The sequence below is a fragment of the Nannobrachium achirus genome (assembly GCF_963921795.1).
Source record: "Nannobrachium achirus genome assembly, chromosome: 17".
NCBI lineage: Eukaryota > Metazoa > Chordata > Actinopteri > Myctophiformes > Myctophidae > Nannobrachium > Nannobrachium achirus.
In genome coordinates, this window is record NC_137824.1 from 12446024 (window position 1) to 12467348 (window position 21325).

The following is a 21325-nucleotide window of genomic DNA, read 5'->3' on the forward strand; positions in this document are numbered from 1 at the left end:
TAAATATTTTAATCGCGATTAATCGCATGATTTAGCTAGTTAATCGCACGATTAATCGCAAATAAGTCATCAGCTTTTATCAGTTCACAATGTACCTTAGAGGGATATCTTTCATGTCTTTTGTGGCCCTATTAACTTGGAAGTGGAAAGAAATGCTGGCTTTATGCGAAAGTATGTTAATCTTTTATTCAAAATCAATTAAAAACCCAAATAGATCATAATGGTATTGCATTGAACAGACTTCAGCTGATGGGTATAAGGATCTGCTTAATTTACTTAATCTGATTATTAAGAGGGATGGACCTTGTAGCCAAAATAGCCAATATTGTAGCCAATGTTTTACCATTTTAGTTAATTACTTGTGAGACAATTAGAGACATTAATAATAATAATTATATTATTAATAATAATTGTCACTTTATAAAATGTGCAAATACCCTGTATATGCATGTCGGATTGTTTACTGTTGAGTGAGAAAACAATATTGCACATTAAGCTAATCATCTGGAGACCTCCCCAAATAATAGTTGAGATAATAATGTTGAGAAACAGTGTCCAAAAGCCAAATGGCTATAATATATAAATATGCGATTAATTGCGATTAAAATAATTAATCGCATTAAAACAGTGAGTTAATTGCGATTAATTGAGTTAACTCGAACAGCACTAATTTTTTTTTGTTTTAACTTTGTTTGAACAATACGGTACCCTCTAGGTTGGTGGTTCTCTAAGAGGGCTCTGCGGACCCTTAGGGGTCCTTGAGGGGGTTCCAGGGGAGTGTGGATGTGGAGTGGTATTGTATTTTGTTACAGGGTCTTTCGGTTCGGTATTCGATATTCGGTTCGATATGTTGCACCCCTATTGTGATGTCAAGTGAAGCATAACCAAAAGCTTAAAGGTGATACACCATGAATTTTCACTTTTCCTATTTTAAAACTTTTTTTGGGGTCCCACTAGCACCTTCTATCCTCACAAAGTCCCATATCTGGGGGGGGGGGGGTTCCGGCAAGAATTTCAGCCCTGTCCAGGATCTCGGAGGCTGGGTTGCATCTGCACACACAACGGGCAGAACTGCACCACTGCCTTTGTACCGACAGTACAAAGGCAGGACCCTTAGCCAATGAGGTGCAGCCAAAGGGTAGATCTTTGTGCCCATACATGGTGTTACTGTTAGAGCCCTGCACGGGCCTGAAATGTGGGGCCCGGCTCGGCCCGGGCCCGTGGAATTAAGGCCCGGCCCGGCCCGGCCCCAGGCCCGTTGGTGAGTTTTCAGAAACTCATATTAATTATTTAAATTATTAAATATTTTCGTGCGTGGCTTTCACTGCTGCGCGCAGCAGCTACAGTACACTCTCAATGGGAGTCCATAATGTCACAGACCACCGAAATTTGCGTCTGAAAGGTCCGGTTCAACTACAAAATGACATCTCTTGCAACTTCTGAAAAGGATTATTACTGCTAATTTGAGTTCGGAAAGCTGCACGCACGTTAGAAAGTTGGAACTTTCCCACGAAAACGCTGTGGTTGGAGACAGTATGTACAGCCCTCTACTCTAGCTGTGCTCGTCTTGCGCTCTGATTAAAAGAAAGAAGTCAACATCACAACACAAGTAAGAAATATTCCTCCACCCACTTGTTATGTTACTGTATATCCTCACAGCAGAAAATTAGACATTGATTGATTGATATTATTGTCGGCCATCTCGTAAAATACAGAGTATCGTCCAGTTAGCCTATAGTAAAGACACATTCCGTAATGAACGGATACGGGAGGTCGGGGAATCATTACTGGGCGATTTATTTGAGAAATGACTGTAAAATGGGTGAATCTACAGTAGTGCTCCAAATTTTCTAGTGTCGCTGTGTGAGTCGCAGACACACAGAGTGTGTGTGAGTGTGTGTGACAGAAGAAAAGCCGTAAAGCCCTCGGCTCATCGCGGCGGCCATTGGCTAATGTACTCATGTCACGACCAATCAGAGCCGTGTTGCTTTAGATACGGATAGAACCCATAGCCTAGAAGACTATAGGCTATGCGAGGCAGCACCGCACTCACTCACACTCTCCATTCTAGCTATGCGCACAGCCGCACACAGTGACGTCATGTGTGACATTCACGGCGCCGTTGGTGAGTTTCAGAAATGAGCCCAGCCCGTTTTTGGCGGGCCGGGCCCTTGTCGGGTTCCGTCGGGCTTGCAGGGCTCTAGTTACTGTACATGTGCAGACACCTGACAAAGCCGGCAGCACCATGGTGGATTCGTTACTGTTTCTGTGTGTTGTTCCATTAAAAAAAATCACACCCGTGTGAACTGAGCGGTGGAGGCTGTGCACTGCTGGGTGAGTGGAGCAGGGGTATATGGGTAAAATACATGCATTGCAAGGTTGCTCAACAGTAGTGTGTGTGTGTGTGTGTGTGTGTGTGTGTGTGTGTGTGTGTGTGTGTGTGTGTGTGTGTGTGTGTGTGTGTGTGTGTGCGCGCGCATGTGTGCGCGCGCATGTGTGTGTGAGAGAGAGAGAGAGGTTGTGTGTGCGCGCGCGCGCATGTGTGCGCGCGCATGTGTGCGCGCGCATGTGTGCGCGCGCATGTGTGTGTGTGAGAGAGAGAGAGAGGTTGTGTGTGTGCGCGCACATGTGTGTGAGAGAGAGAGAGGTTGTGTGTGTGTGTGTGTGTGTGTGTGTGTGTGTGTGTGTGTGTGTGTGTGTGTGTGTGTGTGTGTGTGTGTGTGTGTTTGTGTGTTGCTCACCCAGGTGTGTGTGTGTGTGTGTGTGTGTGTGTGTGTGTGTGTGTGTGTGTGTGTGTGTGTGTGTGTGTGTGTGTGTGTGTGTGTGTGTGTGTGTGTTTGTTGCAGTTGATGCTCAGGCTAGACACCATCTCTGGTCACTCAGTGGTACTCAGGCTCACATTCCTCAGGCTACACATTCCTCAGGCTACAGACCCACACGGAGACACGGAGACACGCATACACACACGGCCATGCTAAGGAGCGGTCTAACCACCGCTCAAAAATCACCATTGTCTCCCTATCCACAAACACTGTAATGACACAAAAAGCTACCAGCAGCTGTCACCAAATTAGACCACTGGCATGAATGTTGCCCAGGATAGCTTTAAGCCTGCAAGGCCCAGCGTTGCTTTTTGGCAACGTTTTTTAAATCATTTATTAAAAAATGTTATAATTAATTTTCCTGTTCTTTTTTCACATTGACATCACCATTAAATCCTATTGCTTAGTATTACAATGCCATTGGCCACGATATTTGCATATAAATACCCCCCACAGGGGCTGACATTCACACCTCCCAGAGAAGTTGAAATTCAAGCGTCTGGACGAACAACATCTCACTTTTTAACTGAAGCTATTCCTCACTAAAACATAAGTAAAATGCCTGTAATATTGTTTTTCGTGATCATTAGAATGTCTAGAACATGTACATATGTTATTATTGTGAAAAATATCCCAAAAATGCAAATTAGAGCATGATTTATGATTTATGATTTATGGCTATAAAACCTTACAAAAATTATACATTTTTTAACATTACATTTTCCTGTGATTAGGACTCCTACAACACCATCTGATTTAAAAAATAAAAATAAAAAATTGGGCCAGGTGAAATTAATTCGGGCCTTGCAGGGTTAAAGGAGTAGTTCACCCCCAAATTGGCTTCTTTTCTATCAATTACCCACCCAATGGAATAATATATATAGTTTTTGTTTTTGTCGCATTCCTAAGACAATAATTTGAGGAGACTCTTTGTAGGCCCATTGATTCTGGATGGAGACCCAAATGCAATTGGGTCTCCATCCGGAATCAATGGGGATACATTTATTATAATCAAATGATTGTCTTAGGAATGCGACAAAAACTAAAAGATATTATTGAACTCAAGTCTCCATGGGGTGAGTAATTGATAGAAAACAAGTCATTTTGGGGGTGAACTACTCCTTTAACATCGCTCCCAGTAAACACAAGTAAGACGCCCCAAGGGTGAGAAGTGACCGTCAGGTCACGCTGAAACTACAGAGCTTCTAAATACGGCACTTTTAAGAAGCAGGGGTTAAGCTATAAATCTGGCAATGTATGCACGCACACACACACACACACAAGCCCCCCCCCCCCCCCCCCCCCCCCCCCCGTGGCGAATTTTGTTTTTGTTTTTAATAGGCCTAAATAAAAATATACGCCCAATGCGCCGCCCATATCTACATAAATTCATAAATTCATACTAGGATATTATATGTATTTAGTAATTTCCAATATATTAGGGGTAATCATTGTAGTTTGCGCTTAAATCGTGCAAAGACAACAGACCCGGGCCCCTTTGATCAGGGCCCCCTTGATCCGAAAACCCATGGGGAATAAGGTCTAATTTAGCCACTGATGGAATGGGAGGGAGGAACTATGGGAGGGAGGAACTGAAGTCGATAGGTAACAAAATGTTGTTTATTAGGGTGACATTACTCCTAGTCTACAACATTGAAGTTGTGCGTTGTTCGTTTGTGACCAAATATAGACACACCTCATGACACAATACTGACGTGGTCTGTGATGCCATTCAACCATGATGAAGTTCCAACATTCGATCACTATCGGCATTAAAGAAAAACAGCAATTCCAGTAAGTACGTCTGACCATGAGTCTCACGCAACGGTTTGGATTACTCTTATGGAAGAACTATCTGATGCAGAAACGTCAGACCTTGGTGACTGTGGTAGAAATAGCCCTGCCACTGCTGTTCTCATGCGTCCTCATTTGTCTGCGTAACATGGCACCCCTCGGGTGGAACTACGAAGACCAGGTCTTTATCCCCTTCTTCATCAACACACTGCCTGACCTGTCCGAAACGCAAGACGGCAAGCTCAACGGATCCTTCCAGCTGGCCTACGTGCCGAGCGGCTACACGGCAGTGCAGCAGGTTGCAGAGTATGTGCAGCAGAGCCTTGACGACAACACGAGGAACGATTATCAGAACCCGGGAGGGCCACCAAGGTCACGCATCACCTCTCTGCGTGGATTCGAAACGGAGCAGCAGTTTGAGGACTATGTGAGGAACGATAATGAGTCAGGGAAGGTCCTCGCAGCGGTGGTATTTGAACATCCCTTCAGCCACGTCAATGAACCATTATCCCGGCAGGTGAGATACCGGCTACGTTTCCCATACAACCCTCGTTTGAATGAGTGGTTGCTGCGTCCTTCGCTTCCTCTGATGACCATTGGCCTAGTTGACTCAGATGATTCAAATTGGCACACCCACCACCTGTTCCCCGTCTCCCAGGGGCCGGGACCCCGGACCCGCGCATACTGGATGGAGGGGGGTACACCTGGCTATTATGGACAGGGCTTTCTAGCGTTGCAACATGCCGTGGACCAGGCCATCATGCGGTCCTACAACAGAACATCGGCGGACTCCCTGCTGAACCGGACCAGAGTGCGCGTGTCCCGTTTCCCAGAACCGGCGTACAGGGTAGACTATTCCATCGTTATCATTCAGGCGATACTGCCACTGCTGCTGATGCTCAGCTTCACCTACACCTCACTCAACATCGTGCGGGCCGTGGTGCAGGAGAAGGAGACGAAGCTCAAGGAGTTCATGCGGATGATGGGCCTCAACAACTGGCTCCACTGGAGTGCTTGGTTCCTTACGTTCTTCCTCTTGCTCTTTGTCTCCATCTTCTTCGTCACTCTGCTCTTGTGCCCTGTTCTGAGCCACAGTGACCCCACACTGGTGTTTGTCTTCCTCCTGGTCTTTGCAGTTGCCACCATCAACTTCAACTTCATGATCAGTACTTTCTTCTCCCGAGCTGATGTGGCAGCAGCTGCAGGTGGCTTCATCTACTTCCTGAGCTTCATGCCTTACATGTTCCTGATGCCACGCTATGAGCTGCTCAGCCATGCCCAGAAGACATCTGCCTGCCTTATTTCCAACATAGCCATGGGTATGGGAGCTCAACTCATAGGACTTTTTGAAGGCAAAGGCACAGGGATTCAGTGGTCCAACCTGTTTGACCCTGTGACGGTGGATGATGACTTGTCCATGGCCCTGGTCCTCGGGCTGCTGCTGCTGGATGCCTTACTGTACGGCCTGGTGGCGTGGTACATGGAGACTGTTTTCCCTGGCGAGTACGGAGTACCTCTGCCATACTACTTTTTCATCCTGCCCTCCTACTGGTGCAGCAGCCCCCACACGGCTCTGGTCAATGGGAATGGGGAAGGTGAGGATGCCGGGAATGCTGTGAAGGGCGAATTCATGGAGGAAGAGCCAACCGGAATGGTCTCTGGCATCAAGATTAAACATCTAACCAAGGATTTCAAAGTGGGAAGAAAGACACGGCGTGCTGTACAGGACCTCACTCTTAACATGTTCGAGGGACAGATCACCGTATTGCTGGGTCACAACGGGGCCGGAAAGACAACCGCGCTGTCCATGCTGACTGGTTTGTTCCCGCCTACCAGCGGACGGGCTTACATCAACGGTTATGACATCTGTCGCGATATGGCTCTGATCCGCCATAGCCTGGGTATGTGTCCTCAACATAATGTCCTGTTTGATAACCTGACGGTCAGGGAGCACCTGCTCTTCTACGCACAGCTGAAAGGCTTCCCTAGAGACCAGGTCTTGGCTGAAGTGGACCAAATCATTCGTAACCTAAACCTGGAGGACAAGCGTCAGGTCCTCTCCAAGACCCTTTCTGGTGGCATGAAGAGAAAGCTCTCGATTGGCATTGCCCTAACCGGTAACTCAAAAGTGGTGATGCTGGATGAGCCCACGTCGGGCATCGACCCCTCGGCACGCCGTGCCATCTGGGACCTGCTGCAGGGGGAGAAGCGAGGGCGAACCATAGTGCTCACCACACATTTCATGGACGAGGCAGACCTTCTGGGTGACCGCATTGCCATCATGACGGGCGGAGAGCTGCAGTGTTGTGGCTCACCTCTGTTCCTCAAGAACAAATATGGTGCTGGTTACCACATGGTCATTGTGAAGGATGTTAATTGTAACGTGTTCGAGATCACCTGCCTGGTCCACAAGTATGTTCCCAATGCCAAGCTGGAGAGCAATGTGGGGGCAGAACTGTCCTACATATTGCCTAAGGAGAGCACAGACTCCTTTGAGTTGCTGTTCTCCGAGCTGGAGGTTAACAGGGAGAAGTTGGGCATCACCAGCTATGGAGCTTCTTTAACCACCATGGAGGAAGTCTTCCTCCGAGTGGGGAAACTGGTGGATTCCAGTTTGGACATCCAGGCCATTCAGCTGCCCGCCCTGCAGCATGACTCTCACCAGCAGACCACAGACGACGCCGGCAGCACCGGTGGAATGGCTGACCATACCGACATCACCGACAGCCAGATGCTCAGCTCAGAGGACTTTACCAACTTGAAGCTCAACACAGGGCTCAGATTATACTTGCAGCAGTTCTATGCCATGTTCCTGAAAAGAGCCCTGTACAGCTTGAGGAACTGGAAGGTGATGGTGGCCCAGTTCCTGGTACCCCTCGTCTTTATGATAGCCACCCTGTTTGCTCTCCGCGCCTCGCCCAGCTTTCCCAATTCCCCACTCTGGCTGGATCTCAGGCACTACGGCCCCACCACAGTCCCAATGGTCCTGGAGCCCAGAGATGGTACCCTGGCTGACCTGGCAAGGGAATATGAGTCTCACATCAAAGCATCGCAGGCACAGATCATCAAAACAACCAACTTAAACGATTACATCCTGGCCCGGGTGAAGGAGGAGGGCAGGGCATTCAGCCAGCAGTGTGTGGTGGGCGCTGCCTTCTGTGGCAAAAGCAGCAGTGGTGGCTTTGCAGAGGATACAGCGATTGCATACTACAACGACCAGGGCTACCACACATCGGCCACAGCCCTCATGATGGTGGACAACGCACTGTTCAAACATCTGGCAGGACCTGATGCTTCTATCCAGACAGGTAATCACCCCATGCCACCACGCACACGCTCCGAGGACTCCCAGACCAAGCCCTTCCAGGACGGCTTCCTCATCGCCATGAGCCTGATGTTCGGCATGGCGTCCCTGTCCAGCACGTTCGCCCTGCTGCTGGTCAAAGAGCGCTCTGTCAAGTCCAGACATGTCCAGCAGGTCAGCGGGCTCCATCTCCCCAACTTCTGGTTTTCCGCTCTGCTGTGGGATCTCCTGAACTTCCTGCTGCCCTGCCTCCTCCTGCTGGGGATGTTCAGGGCATTTGCGGTCAAGGCCTTTGTGGAGGACAACCGGCTGGCAAACGTGTTATTGATACTGCTGCTGTACGGCTGGGCCGTCATACCTCTCATGTACCTGCTCAGCTTCCTGTTCGACAAGGCGGGCACTGCGTACGTACGCCTCTTCATCTTCAACATCCTATCAGGCCTTATCACCACTATGATTGTTGCCTTCATGAAGGACAATGCTTTCATGGATTGCATTAATAGTCGTGATAGGGCCGAATGTGACACAACTGTTCTACTGGACAAGATGTTTATGAACTTCCCTAACTACTGCCTGAGCATGTCCTTCACCCAGTTCTACCACAATTACCTGTTGACCTCCTTTTGTACAACGAAGGGTGAGAGCCAACTCTGCCAGGAACTCAAACTCACATTCGAGGAGAACTACTTTTCAATGTCCGAGCCTGGGGTCGGACGTTTCCTGGTGGCTTTCTTGGTGCAAGGCATAGTCTTCATCACATTGCTCTTTGTCATTGAACTGCAAATTGTCTGGACACTCCAACGTTTCCTTGGCTCCCTCCGTGGCATCCTGGGCAGAAGGCTCACACAGCGACCGGTGACAGCAGATGCAGCACTTCTTCCAGAGGACAGTGATGTGGCTGAGGAGAGGAAGAGGGTTCTGGAGTGCCAGCCTGCGGTGGAGTCCATGGCCGGTAACCCCCTCATACTGCGGGAACTCAGCAAGGTGTACGGAAGCGTTGGGACTCTACTGGCTGTGGACCGGCTGTCTCTAGCTGTGGGGAAAGGAGAGTGTTTTGGTCTGCTGGGCTTCAACGGCGCAGGGAAGACCACCACCTTTAAGATGCTGACCGGGGACGAGAGCGTCACATCTGGGAATGCCTACATCGATGGATACAGCATCCTGAGTGACATCAAACAAGTGCAGCGGCGCATCGGCTACTGTCCCCAGTTTGATGCACTTTTGGACCACATGACGGGCAGAGAGACTTTGTTTATGTTTGCCAGGCTCAGGGGAATCCCAGAGAAATATTTGTCCATGTGCGCGGAGAAGGTGCTCGGGTCACTGCTGCTGGAGCCTCATGCAGACAAGCTGGTGAGCGCTTACAGCGGCGGCAACAAGAGGAAGCTGAGCACGGGCGTGGCTTTGATCGGTGGACCTCCGGTCCTCTTCCTGGACGAACCGTCCACCGGCATGGACCCCGTGGCTAGAAGACTGCTGTGGGACGCCGTCACGCGCACGCGAGAGTCCGGCAAGGCCGTGGTCATCACGACACACAGCATGGAGGAGTGTGAGGCCCTGTGCACCAGGCTGGCTGTGATGGTCAACGGTCGGCTGCAGTGTCTGGGCAGTCCTCAGCACCTCAAGAGCAAGTTTGGCAGCGGCTACACGCTGCTGGCAAAGGTGGCGCGCGACCTAGAGGAGGTGGACCCGGAGGAGGGCGAGAGCAAACTGCAGCGCTTCAAGCGTTTCATTGAAGGCACCTTCCCGGGTAGTCTGCTGAAGGACGAGCACCAGGGCATGGTCCACTACCACCTGACCGACAAGACCGCCACCTGGGCACGGGTGTTTGGGACAATGGAGGCGGCCAAAGAGAAGTACAGCGTTGGAGACTACAGCGTGGGCCAGATCTCGCTGGAGCAAGTGTTCCTGAGCTTTGCCCAGTTCCAACACTCCACTGTATAAAGAAAAGAACATGTGAAATTGTTATTAACATTATTAGTTAATTCTATCTGTATCCATCTGTAACCGTTAACCCTTTGCCGTCCGAAATAGAATGGTGGTTGGTAGATTAGCCGTGAAATTTCTATTATTGTATTGTGATCTGAGACATAATATTATGTTTATAAACATGAGCCCGCCGCCCCTCCTTCTTGGACAGCGCCGTTGTTTTTTCTTTTTTTTTTCCCAGGTCATTAGCTCACCGTGATTTTCTCGATCTCCGTTGGGATAGAGTGGTGGTTTTGGCCGAGCATCGATCTCCCTGTGCGTTTCGCGTGCGCGATCCGTTCACGTAAATGTCCCCTCAAATAATCCACGTGTGACTCAAGAGCAGAACTGAAAAGTGTCGCTAGCATAGCCCCTAGCATGGCTGCTGTAGAAGCACCAGGGTACAGACAGTAACCGAATGGGGGAATATGCCTTGGAAAAGGAAAGGCCAATGACATCACTTCTGCTTCATGTCAGCCCAGCCATGAGCTATCGATGCACGAGTGGTGACTAGGGAAGGTTAGACGATCTCCGATTTTCGGATGAAAATCATTTATTTCGGTAAATACGGGAAAGTACGGGAAAAGACGATTGGCTGCCCCTCCCCCCCTAGGAAGTTCGATATAGTACGGTTTTAACAATGCTTCCAGTGCCAGCCCCTAGATGGCGCCATAGAATGCCAGGCTTTCTCCCATAGGCGACTGCATTAGCATCCGGGGACTCACGTTGCAGTGACGCCCGTGCTCACGTTCGTGCACGTCATGGAAAGGTCCCGGATGAAAAGGGCTACAGAATAGCTATTAGCATTTTGTCATTTTAAAGATCATTTTTAGGCGATTTCGCCGTAAATAAACCTTGGCGCGCCTCCCTAAAAACACAATCCAGAGATATGGCCCTTCAAAGATGTGGTTTTTCATTGGATTCGGCGGCGATTCGCGGCGACGTTCACTCGCTACGGCCGGCCGGGGGGCGGCCGGCCCTCGGCCACTGGATTGAAAATTTAGGCCAGGCTTCAGAAGGCCTCGGATCATTTTATTCATTTCATTAAAAAAAGCCGAACATGTTCGGGATAGGCACACTGGACTACGTTCCGGAAGTGGCGCTGAACATTCGGTGAACATTGGGGGGCTCAAAAATGTATTTTAAACAATTTTTAATGGAATATATCGTCGGACCATGTAAAATGGCTAGCTGGCTAGCGTAGGACGAGCCAGGACCACCCACGGCTCTACAAGCAGCTCAGGGTAAGTAAAATAATAAAAAAAAAAATTGTATTGGATTGAAATAAAGCCGAACATGTTCGGGATAGGCACTCAACTAGTTAAGGGGCAAGTCTAGTGGGAGTTCTGTTTAGAAACACTTTATTGATCACATGATGAGGGGAAATTGAGAGGACGGCACGTACCTGGTTCCCTGCTCCTGTAAAACCATTTTGCCTTTTGTTCCGTTATTTGTTATGTTATGTCAGACAGTTTGGCTTAGATTGAACCGTTAACACACATTCACTGCCAAAAACGTGTTAACATGTTTTTTGTTTTTGTCTTTTTTAACCCGTCTGTTGACTGTCCAAAACATATTAACAACTGCCTTTTTAATGGATTACACTAGATGGCGCCGTTGTGCATCATTTGAGTGTTAGTCCGTGTCACGTGATCATGAAGTTTCCTCATACAAAGCCTTGGATCCCCACCCACATTGTGTGGACAATGTGTTCCAATGTGTCCCAATGTGTTCCAATGTGTCCCAATGTGTTCCAATGTGTCATGTTGTGTGGAGTGAGGAGAGACTTGAGAGAGAGAGAGAGAGATTTGAGATAGAGAGAGATTTATTGAGAGATTAATTCATAGTTAGTAGGTGGTAGTAGTATTAGTAGAAGTAGTAGTTGTTGTACAGTAGTTGTACTATTTAGTACCAGTAAGACTCCCTAATCGGGAGATAAGCGACCGTAGGTCTCGCTAGAAGAGGGCCATGTGAGAAATGAGGGGTGGGGTCTCCGCGTTGCCTTGGCGGACGAATAGGTACCGGCCCCGGCTCTCCCGGACGCTCCTAGGCCAAGTTAGGGCATTTTATGTGAGCTGCAGTGGAGGGGGTCCTCCACTGGGGGCGCCACCACTTTTGCATCCGTTCTGGAGCACCAGGAGTGGGTGGTCCCCGGGAATTCCCTGTGAGCAGCCCCGTGGGGGTGGTCATTTGGTCATTTTTGCACATTTGGTATTTTTTTTTTACACCTGGGGGTCCCCCAGGGACCTGGGGGTCCCCCTGGAACTCCGGGGGTCCTTGGAGGTTGTAGTTTGGCAGGCAAGGAGTTTGTGTGGAAATTTTGGCATGGATCGGGCCAACGGTGGCCGAGATATGAGTAGGGGGAAAGTGTGACGTGTATGTGGTGATTGTTTTTACACCTGGGGTCCCCCAGGGACCTGGGAGTCCCTGGAACTCCGGGGGTCCTTGGAGGTTGTAGTTTGGCAGGCAAGGAGTTTGTGTGGACATTTTGGCATGGATCGGGGCAACGGTTGTGGAGATATGAGCAGGGCAAAAGTGTGACGGACGGACTCACTGACAGACAGCCCGTGGAGCTTTTGATAGTAAATGCGACCTACGGTCGCAATTAGTATTCATAGTATAGATTTATTTTAGTTTGAGTTCAGTTCATTCTTATTTTATTTTATACGATATAGATTTAGTACGGTTCGGTTGAGTGTTTACTGGGGTTACTTACATAACCTATAGTTTGTTAGTGTAATCTATTCCTTCAGTGTCCAATGTGTGTCCTCGCCTCCTGTTTTCGCTCGTGGAGCCTCTATTTGAGGGAGATTTCGTGGCAACGCGTTGTGAGCTTGGAGGTCAGCTATTTTCAGTTCTTGATAACACACTGAACTATAGCATAATCAAGTCAATGGGCCTACTGGAGATGTGCTGTAACAGGTTTCTACAAGGAGAGGGCAATTATTTTAACATAAGATGTTGCATTCAAGTTCAGGGGAGTTTGGACAAGGCAATATTCTCTTGAATGCTGCCTTCAGGTATGGCATGGAAAGAGGGCATTTTCATTTTTTTTTTACCATAGTAAAAACTGCACTCATTGTCTGGAGAGGACACTTTTTACAGACGGATAAAAGGGCAGCAAGACCCCTTTCATGTCTATGTATGCATGTGCCTGCTGTAAGGAGCTATGATCTTATAGTTTACTGAGACACTACACTGTCTCTGCATTCTATGTTCCTATAGTTTACTGAGACACTACACTGTCTCTGCATTCTATGATCCTATAGTTTACTGAGACACTACACTGTCTCTCTGCATTCTATGATCCTATAGTTTACTGAGACACTACACTGTCTCTGCATTCTATGATCCTATAGTTTACTGAGACACTACACTGTCTCTGCATTCTATGATCCTATAGTTTACTGAGACAATACACTGTCTCTGCATTCTATGATCCTATAGTTTACTGAGATACTACACTGTCTCTGCATTCTATGTTCCTATAGTTTACTGAGACACTACACTGTCTCTGCATTCTATGATCCTATAGTTTACTGAGACACTACACTGTCTCTGCATTCTATGATCCTATAGTTTACTGAGACACTACACTGTCTCTCTGCATTCTATGATCCTATAGTTTACTGAGACACTACACTGTCTCCATGCATTCTTGATCCTATAGTTTACTGAGATCCCACACTGTCTCTCTGCATTCTATGATCCTATAGTTAATGAGACTCTACGCTGTCTCTCTGCATTCTATGATCCTATAGTTTACTGAGACACTACACTGTCTCTCTGCATTCTATGATCCTATAGTTTACTGAGACGCTACACTGTCTCTCTGCATTCTATGATCCTATAGTTTATTGACAGACACAACACTGTCTCTCTGCATTCTCCTATAGTCTACTGACACAACACTGTCTCTGCATTCTATGATCATATATATATATATATATATATATATATATATATATTTATTTATTTTTTATTTTTTTGCTTGAACAATAGCTTTATTCTGTCATACATTGAAAATAACTACTCTCAAAAAGCATTACATTTTTTTTATCATACTTTAGTATACAATAAAATATATAGGACTCTGGTAAACAGGTTGCTTTGATATAAGCTGGCTGGCCCAAGATGAAAGCATGTGTGAGAATGCACAATGCCCCAACAAAGCACACAATATGTCATTATTGGCCATAGTAAGTAGCTATTGGTCATAATAACTAAGCGTCCAAAAGTAAATATTAATATTTTATTCATTTAATGTGAGTTAATTGTTCAATCTGTTTATGTCCATGGTGAAAGTGTGCAGTGCTGTAAAGTAACCAAGTAGGTCAACATGTACCGGAGATGAAAAAGTTTGAAAACCCCTGACCTAGCCTAGGGTCCTTTCACTTTTCGGGGTTTGATCCGGTCGGGATCGGAAACCACTTAGTCCGGTAAATATAAGGCAGAGGTTGGACAAAATTGTATTATTTAGGTTTTCAACTGATTCTGACAGGAAATTAGGTCTACTAGCCAGGATAAACAAATCTACCATGATCTGCTCACAGCAAATACCCACAGTGGCCAAATCAAGTTGGGCTCCCATCAACTTTCTATACAGGAGGAAAATACCCAGAAAAAAAAATCTGCTTTAAGTAGGATGTGAGGGGTCTAACTAGGGGTTTGTCATGATGCTGAATCCATTGCAAGCATTTGTTTTGCACAAAAAACATTCATTGGCCCCAGAAAACGCCCACAAAAGGTGATGACTCACTTTTCATCACTAAACCATTTTCTGGGGCCATTTTTAGCCCAAGGAATGTTTTGTGCAAAACAAATGCTTGCAATGGATTCGGCATCATGACCAACCCCTAGACCCCTCACATCCTACTTAAAGCAGATTTATTTTCTGGGTATTTCCTCCTGTATAGAAAGTCGATGGGAGCCCAACTTGATTTGGCCACTGTGGGTATTTGCAATTTGTGAGCAGATCAGGGTAGATTTTTTATCCTGGCTAGTAGACCTAATTTCCTGTCATAATCAGTTGAAAAACTAAATGATACAATTTTGTCCAACCTGAGTGTATTTTTTCCCTAGATTTACTAGACTAACTTTATGTCATGTTGACTAGACTACCAACTATCAAAGCAGAATCAGTTTTAACCCAAAATATTCCCCTGCGCTCAAGGACATACCTTTTAGGGTCTACCTAAATAAACCCCTTGATGCGGCGTAGTTTTGCTTTTGGAACATTTGTTTGGCATATGCATCTTTTAGTCCAACTCGTAGCGACTGGCAAGACTACACTAGGCTAATAGAGCATTTTAATAGGGATTGGAGAAACAAACGGGGGGAACCAAAACAAAGCGACGCCGCTTATTCTGCTTGTGGTTTCCGCCTAGAACGGATCAGCGGCCCGTTGTAAACGAACACCAGGCTTTCCCCCGAGAAAGCCTGGTGACGATCCTTGAGGAGTTCCAGCCAGTATGCACTTGAAGAACCTGTGTCCACCACAAGCATCTGGAGTTCCCTCAAAAGTGCTGATGCAGGGATTCCCAACCATCTTGTTTGACAATAACTTATAACCAAAAGAGAAAAAAAAAAAAATATATATATATATACATAAAATAGAACACTCCATCTCACTGCAGTCCACTTCAGTTGAGCTACCTACACTAGTAAGACGCATCAGGGCGACATATGACCTCGCCCTAAAGGGTGAGGTCACACCAATTCTTGGCCATCTGGCCAGTGATGTACAGGTATATCGGACCAGTTACCCATATATAGAGATCCATGTACTATATACAATCCCTTTTATGCCCAATTGCCCATATATGGAGATCCCTGTCTGAACCAGCCGCACAGATATGGGCTGTCTCCCTCCATGTATGGGCATTCCCATATGAAGTCCTGTTAGATAAGGGCGTAATATTGATGACATCAGGGATCTCCATATATGGGCATAAAAGGGATTCGGTTAGAGTGGTTCCCATGACATCATAACATACAATATATTTTATGCCCATACAAGGAGATCCCTATCTGAACCAGCCACACAGATAGGGGCCATGTCTTGGCCATCTGTGTTATATATCGATGACATCAGGGATCTTCATATATGGGCATAAAAGGGATTCTGGGGAATACCCATATACTGTATGGACTTTTAATTTCATTACTTTTATCAGACTCGCCTCCATCCTATACAAACCCATTGTAACTTCAAACTTCATTTAAACCACGTTAAATTCACTGGAAACACTCGTCCTTGCTTCTGATGACTGATATTGTCCTTGAGGGGGCTGAGTCTTTTTTATAGGTTTTTGGGGAAATTAAATAATTGAATTAAAGGAGCTATAGTCAACTTTTTCATTGTAGGGCCGACACTTTGTTTACACCCTAGTTTATAGACTAGAATGTAAACAAAGTGTCGGTCTGACAATGGCCAAAATGATTATTTTCTTTTTTATAAAATATTTTCGAAACATTATTTTTATTTTAGCATCCGTTTTTCAAGAAAAAGTTGACTATAGCTCCTTTAATACAAATACATAAATACAAATGAATGAAAAATATAATTGAAAAAGAAAAAAAAAACATGTATTGGACAATATCAGTTATACCAGAACCAAGGACGGGTGTTTTGGTGCCATAGTTTCGTAGTTTTATTTATTTATTTATTTATTTGTATTTGTCTATGGCGTTAACATTACTCTGATAGACCACCTGGTGAGGTTATAATGTGCACATTTTCCTTACCTGTGTATTTTTGTTTTCTTCCTGAAAGCTGAAAGACTCTGAGTCAAACGAAAAACAAAGATTTAATGACAGGGGGGCGTCAATTGGGTATGGCAGTGGGTCCAGGGGGGGAAATAAAAGTTACTTTTAAATATAAATCCATGAATGTCTATTTGTTTATCTGTGCTGGTTATTATGTTGTTAAATTACAGTAAAATAACTGCAAAAGCAACAATTTTCAAAATGGTCACTTTAACAAGGTATTATAATTATATTCTACACACTTGTATTCTCCCTATCTTGACAAAATTGTATATTCCCAGGTTCCGCAGGTCAGCTGCAAAGGTGCAATTCATTATTGTTAATTGTGGCACGTTTAGGCTGCCATATAAATGTATCGATAAATGTATCATGCCTGTTGCTAAGGTATGGCAATATGACTGGTACACGCATGCAGGACATCTTGCCATACCTTAGCTTTTTCTGAACTGACGCCACTGATATCCCCTCCTCTTTTACCATACACCCAACACTGTGGGTGTGGCTAACTTCAGCTGGGTCACCACCCACATAGTCTCGCGTAGCCAGACAACTAATCCACAATCTCCGAATGCTATATAGAGTCTGGAACTACACCTCCTGAAGGGGCGAGTAATGGAAACTGGCATTACCGTTCGTGAAAATTATATTTTAAAATGTCATTTCTGCCAAGCAGCATAAGCTCTCGTCTAGATGATGTTTATTCATATAATGATAAATGTGCGCGATGTTCAAAACGAAACGGAAGTGGGGAGGCGGCTTCACTTCCGCTTTAACCCTGCAAGGCCCAGCGTTGCTTTTTGGCAACATTTTTTAAATCATTTAAAAAAAAATATATAATTAGTTTTCCTGTTCTTTTTTCACATTAACATCACCATTAAATCCTATTGTTTAGTATTACAATGTCATTGGCCAGGATATTTGCATATAAATACCCCCCACAGAGAATGACATTCACACCTCCCAGATAAGTTGAAATTCCAGCGTCTGGACGAACAACATCTCACTTTTTTACTGAAGCTATTCCTCACTAAAACATAAGTAAAATGCCTGTAATATTTTTTTCGTGATCATTAGAATGTCTAGAACACGTGCATATATTAATATTGTGAAAAATATCCCCAAAATGCAAATTAGAGCATGATTTATGATTTATGGCTATAAAACCTTACAAAACATTATTAATTTTTTGGCCAGTAGAAATTAATTCGGGTCTTGCAGGGTTAAGCGGATACTCACCGTTCTTTTTGCGTTATGCCTGCAGACTGTATGACGGGAGCATTTCCAAATCACGGAGTCAACAGTCTGGCCACGCAAGACTACCTCCTGACAACCTGGCATACTTAACACAATTGCTGCAAAGTTTTTAAAAATTCTCGCTGATGTAGAGCGCTGCCGTTCACTTACGCTTTATTTTGAAGAGCCCCGGAAGCTTCGTGCATGTGCACGTGTGTGCGATCTGGCGATTCTAGGAAGTGGGTCGGTTTGTTTACATTCGGTCGCGAACCATCACGGATGAGTGTCGGCCTCAAAAACAGCGTCTCTCACCCTTTTTGGCGTATTGTTCACCTCATTCAGAGATACAGACGTTTTTATGCATCAGCATGGAATAGAAGTCAATGGAGAACGGCACCTCCATTATGCTTCTGGCCGTGTTGCGTCATGACTAGGGGTGTAACGATATAGTAACTGTATCGAAATATCGTTTTTAACAAAAAAAAAATTGAAGTATATCGAAACGAAAACTGCTAAAATCTAATTGTATCGTTTTATTGTGTATCCTATCGAATCGGCAGTGCAAAGAATCGATTGTATCGATACTACCTACTTGTGCATTGTATTTAGCATTTTTAAGAAGAAAAAAAGTAAGAGGAGTTTAATTACTTTTCCTTTCCATATAGCTACACTGGTCTATCGATCAATGTGTGTAATCTCTGTGTTCATGTCAAGGTGCAGGTTTGTCAATATACAATGTCCATGTATTTGGCAGATAATCACTGTGTTTACTTATTTATATCCATAATACATGTTTCCCTTAAAAACCTGCACTATCCACAACTTTCACACAGATTAAATTTCTTTGCTAAATAGTTACTATATTGATTTTAAATCATAGAATCGAATCGTATCGTATCGCCATGAATGAACCAATATCGTCTATGTATCGTATTGTCAACCATGTATCGTGATATGTATCGAATTGCTACAAAAAGGGATCGTTACACACCAGGTCACGACGTATGCACCAGCGTCTCTAGCACCCGCAGCAAGCGTTTGTTTATCCGGTAACTATGGTAATCTTTGTCTCGTCGATGAACGAGACAAGAAAGTGTTGGCATGGCGCCCTCCAGTGGTTTTGTCTCGTTACTGTTTGGCGCAAGTTGTGTTAATGAACTGGTGTCGTGTGGCCAAAACATAATTTGAACACTTTCTGTACACTTTGTTTTTGGAGAATCTTCCTCTCAACATAATCATAATCATGTTGCAATGCATTGTTAGCTTATAGATCTGCTCTTTTGGTGGGGCAGCCATATTCTAACCAGACAGAGACGATAAATTAAGTTTGAGGATAGCCATCCATCCAATATAATCTATACATATATTTATATATACATACATATAAAAAAACATCTGATATGATTTTTATTTGCTCTTATTTAAATTATTTCAAAGTATCATCAAATGAATGAGCAACAAAAAATTTAAAAGAAAATAAAAAAAGAAAAACAAAGAAACAGCAACAGCATATTGCCCACTGAATAGAACACCTCAAACAATTAATTCATTACTGTATCAAACAACCTCAAATATATCCAGAATTCATCGTCGTTGTTTGTTTTTGTATTGTTTTCTTTTCTTTTTTTTTATCAAACGGTGACAATACCTTCCTGTGTAAATTCAAAACAGTAATGAGTTTGCTTAAATATCTCGGTAGTAATGTTGGTTCATTAAAGCTCACGAAGAAAGAAAAAAAAGGAGAAAAGATTAGAAGAGAAATAGTCCGGCTTTGTGTACGCGTGGCCAAGCCCCTTTGGATAAGCGGTGGGTTCGAAACCCACCCGTCCGTCCATCTGCAGGGCTGTGAACAACATCCATCCGTTCATCGTGAAAGAAAAGGAAAAACTCTAGACTGTATTAATTATGAAAGTTGGGTCGGAATTCTTTTTTTTTTAAATTTAAAAGAAAATGTCCAAGGGCACACATACACATCAGGGGCGTCAATTGGGTATGGCAGGGGTATGCAGCTGCCATACCCTGGGTCCAGGAGGGGAAATAAAAGTTACTTTTAAATATAAATCCATGAATGTCTCTTTGTCTATCTGTGCTGGTTATTATGTTGTTAAATTACAGTAAAATAACTACAAATGCAAATAAAATGGTCACTTTAACAAAGTATTATAACTCTATTCTCCACACTCGTATTCTCCCCATCTTGACAAAATGTTAAATTCCCAGGTTCCGCAGGTCAGCTGCACAGGTGCAATGCATTATTGTTAATTGTGGCACGTTTACTAACATGCCAAGTTTAGCTGCACTTGAACAACCGTTCCAGGCTGCCATATCCAGCCCAAGAAACCACAGAAACCCGGGGAAAAAACTGACAAATGGGCGTGCGCATGAGGACTCTCGACTTTGCCATACCCTAGCTTTTGCTGAACTGACGCCACTGACACACTTGTGCATACATACATACATACAGTACACACAGTAGGCCTACATGCAGTGGTGGGCAGTAACAAAGTATATTTACTTGAGTATTTTTGGAGTATCTGTGTGCTTGAGTGTTTGTATTTCATTTGATCAACTAAATTTCAAAGACAAATAGCCTATTGTATTTTTGAATCCACTACATTTCTAGGAAGGGGAAAAGAAAGTTAACGAATATGTTATTCAAAATTTTTGAGCCTATCCCATATCATCATACTGTATGGGCATACCAAACAACAGTGTTGGGGAAGTTAACGTTACATGTAACTGAGTTACGTAACTAAGTTACATTTGCTGTAACTTGCTGGTAACTGAGTTACAATTTTATTTCTGTAACTCGTCAAGTAACTGAGATACTTTTTGGGTAATTTTTGTCTCAAGTTAGAATTTACAAGAAGTTACAAGCAAAGTTATAAATTTACAATTGCGTTTTGTTAAACTTGACGATCAAATGTCCTCAACAGATCATAATTTTCTTATTTTTAACTTTATTTTAGAAACACAGACGTTTACTAAAGAAATGTCAACCTTTTTGAAATAAAACATAAAACTCAGTTGAGTTTGTGATCGCACAGGGACAAGGGACCCCTCTACAGATGCATCTCGGCGAGATGCAGGCGGACGCGGTAGTCTGAGGCCCGGTCCGCGGCGGAAAACGGACGAAAAAAGCAGACGCGACCGCAGTTTGCTATACCGCTACTGACCACTAGATGAGCAACTTACACAGTATAGCTTTAAGTAAATGTACTTAGTTAATTTACACCACTGCTTGCCAATGGCAGGACGCGGGAAGTTTTGAAATGGACACATCTGTGCGTACGTACACGTACCCACGCAGAGACACACAACAATTCATCACTAGCATGTGTTTCTGCAAACCTTATGATAACTGTACATGTACTGTTACTGTACTGCAGGGTTCCCCGATTAGTTTTCCCCAAGGGCAGAATCATGTCTAGGGTAC

General features: G+C 44.7%; 1 protein-coding gene across 1 annotated transcript; it reads left to right on the forward strand.

Annotated features, from left to right (window-relative positions):
• Positions 1–4632: 4632 nt before the first annotated feature.
• On the forward strand, positions 4633–9864 carry LOC308302264 (phospholipid-transporting ATPase ABCA3-like; the record flags this gene model as incomplete). Its single annotated transcript, XM_080746523.1, has 1 exon — positions 4633–9864. The coding sequence occupies one exon, from the start codon at positions 4633–4635 to the stop codon at positions 9862–9864; it is 5232 nt and encodes a 1743-aa protein (XP_080602649.1).
• Positions 9865–21325: the final 11461 nt, after the last annotated feature.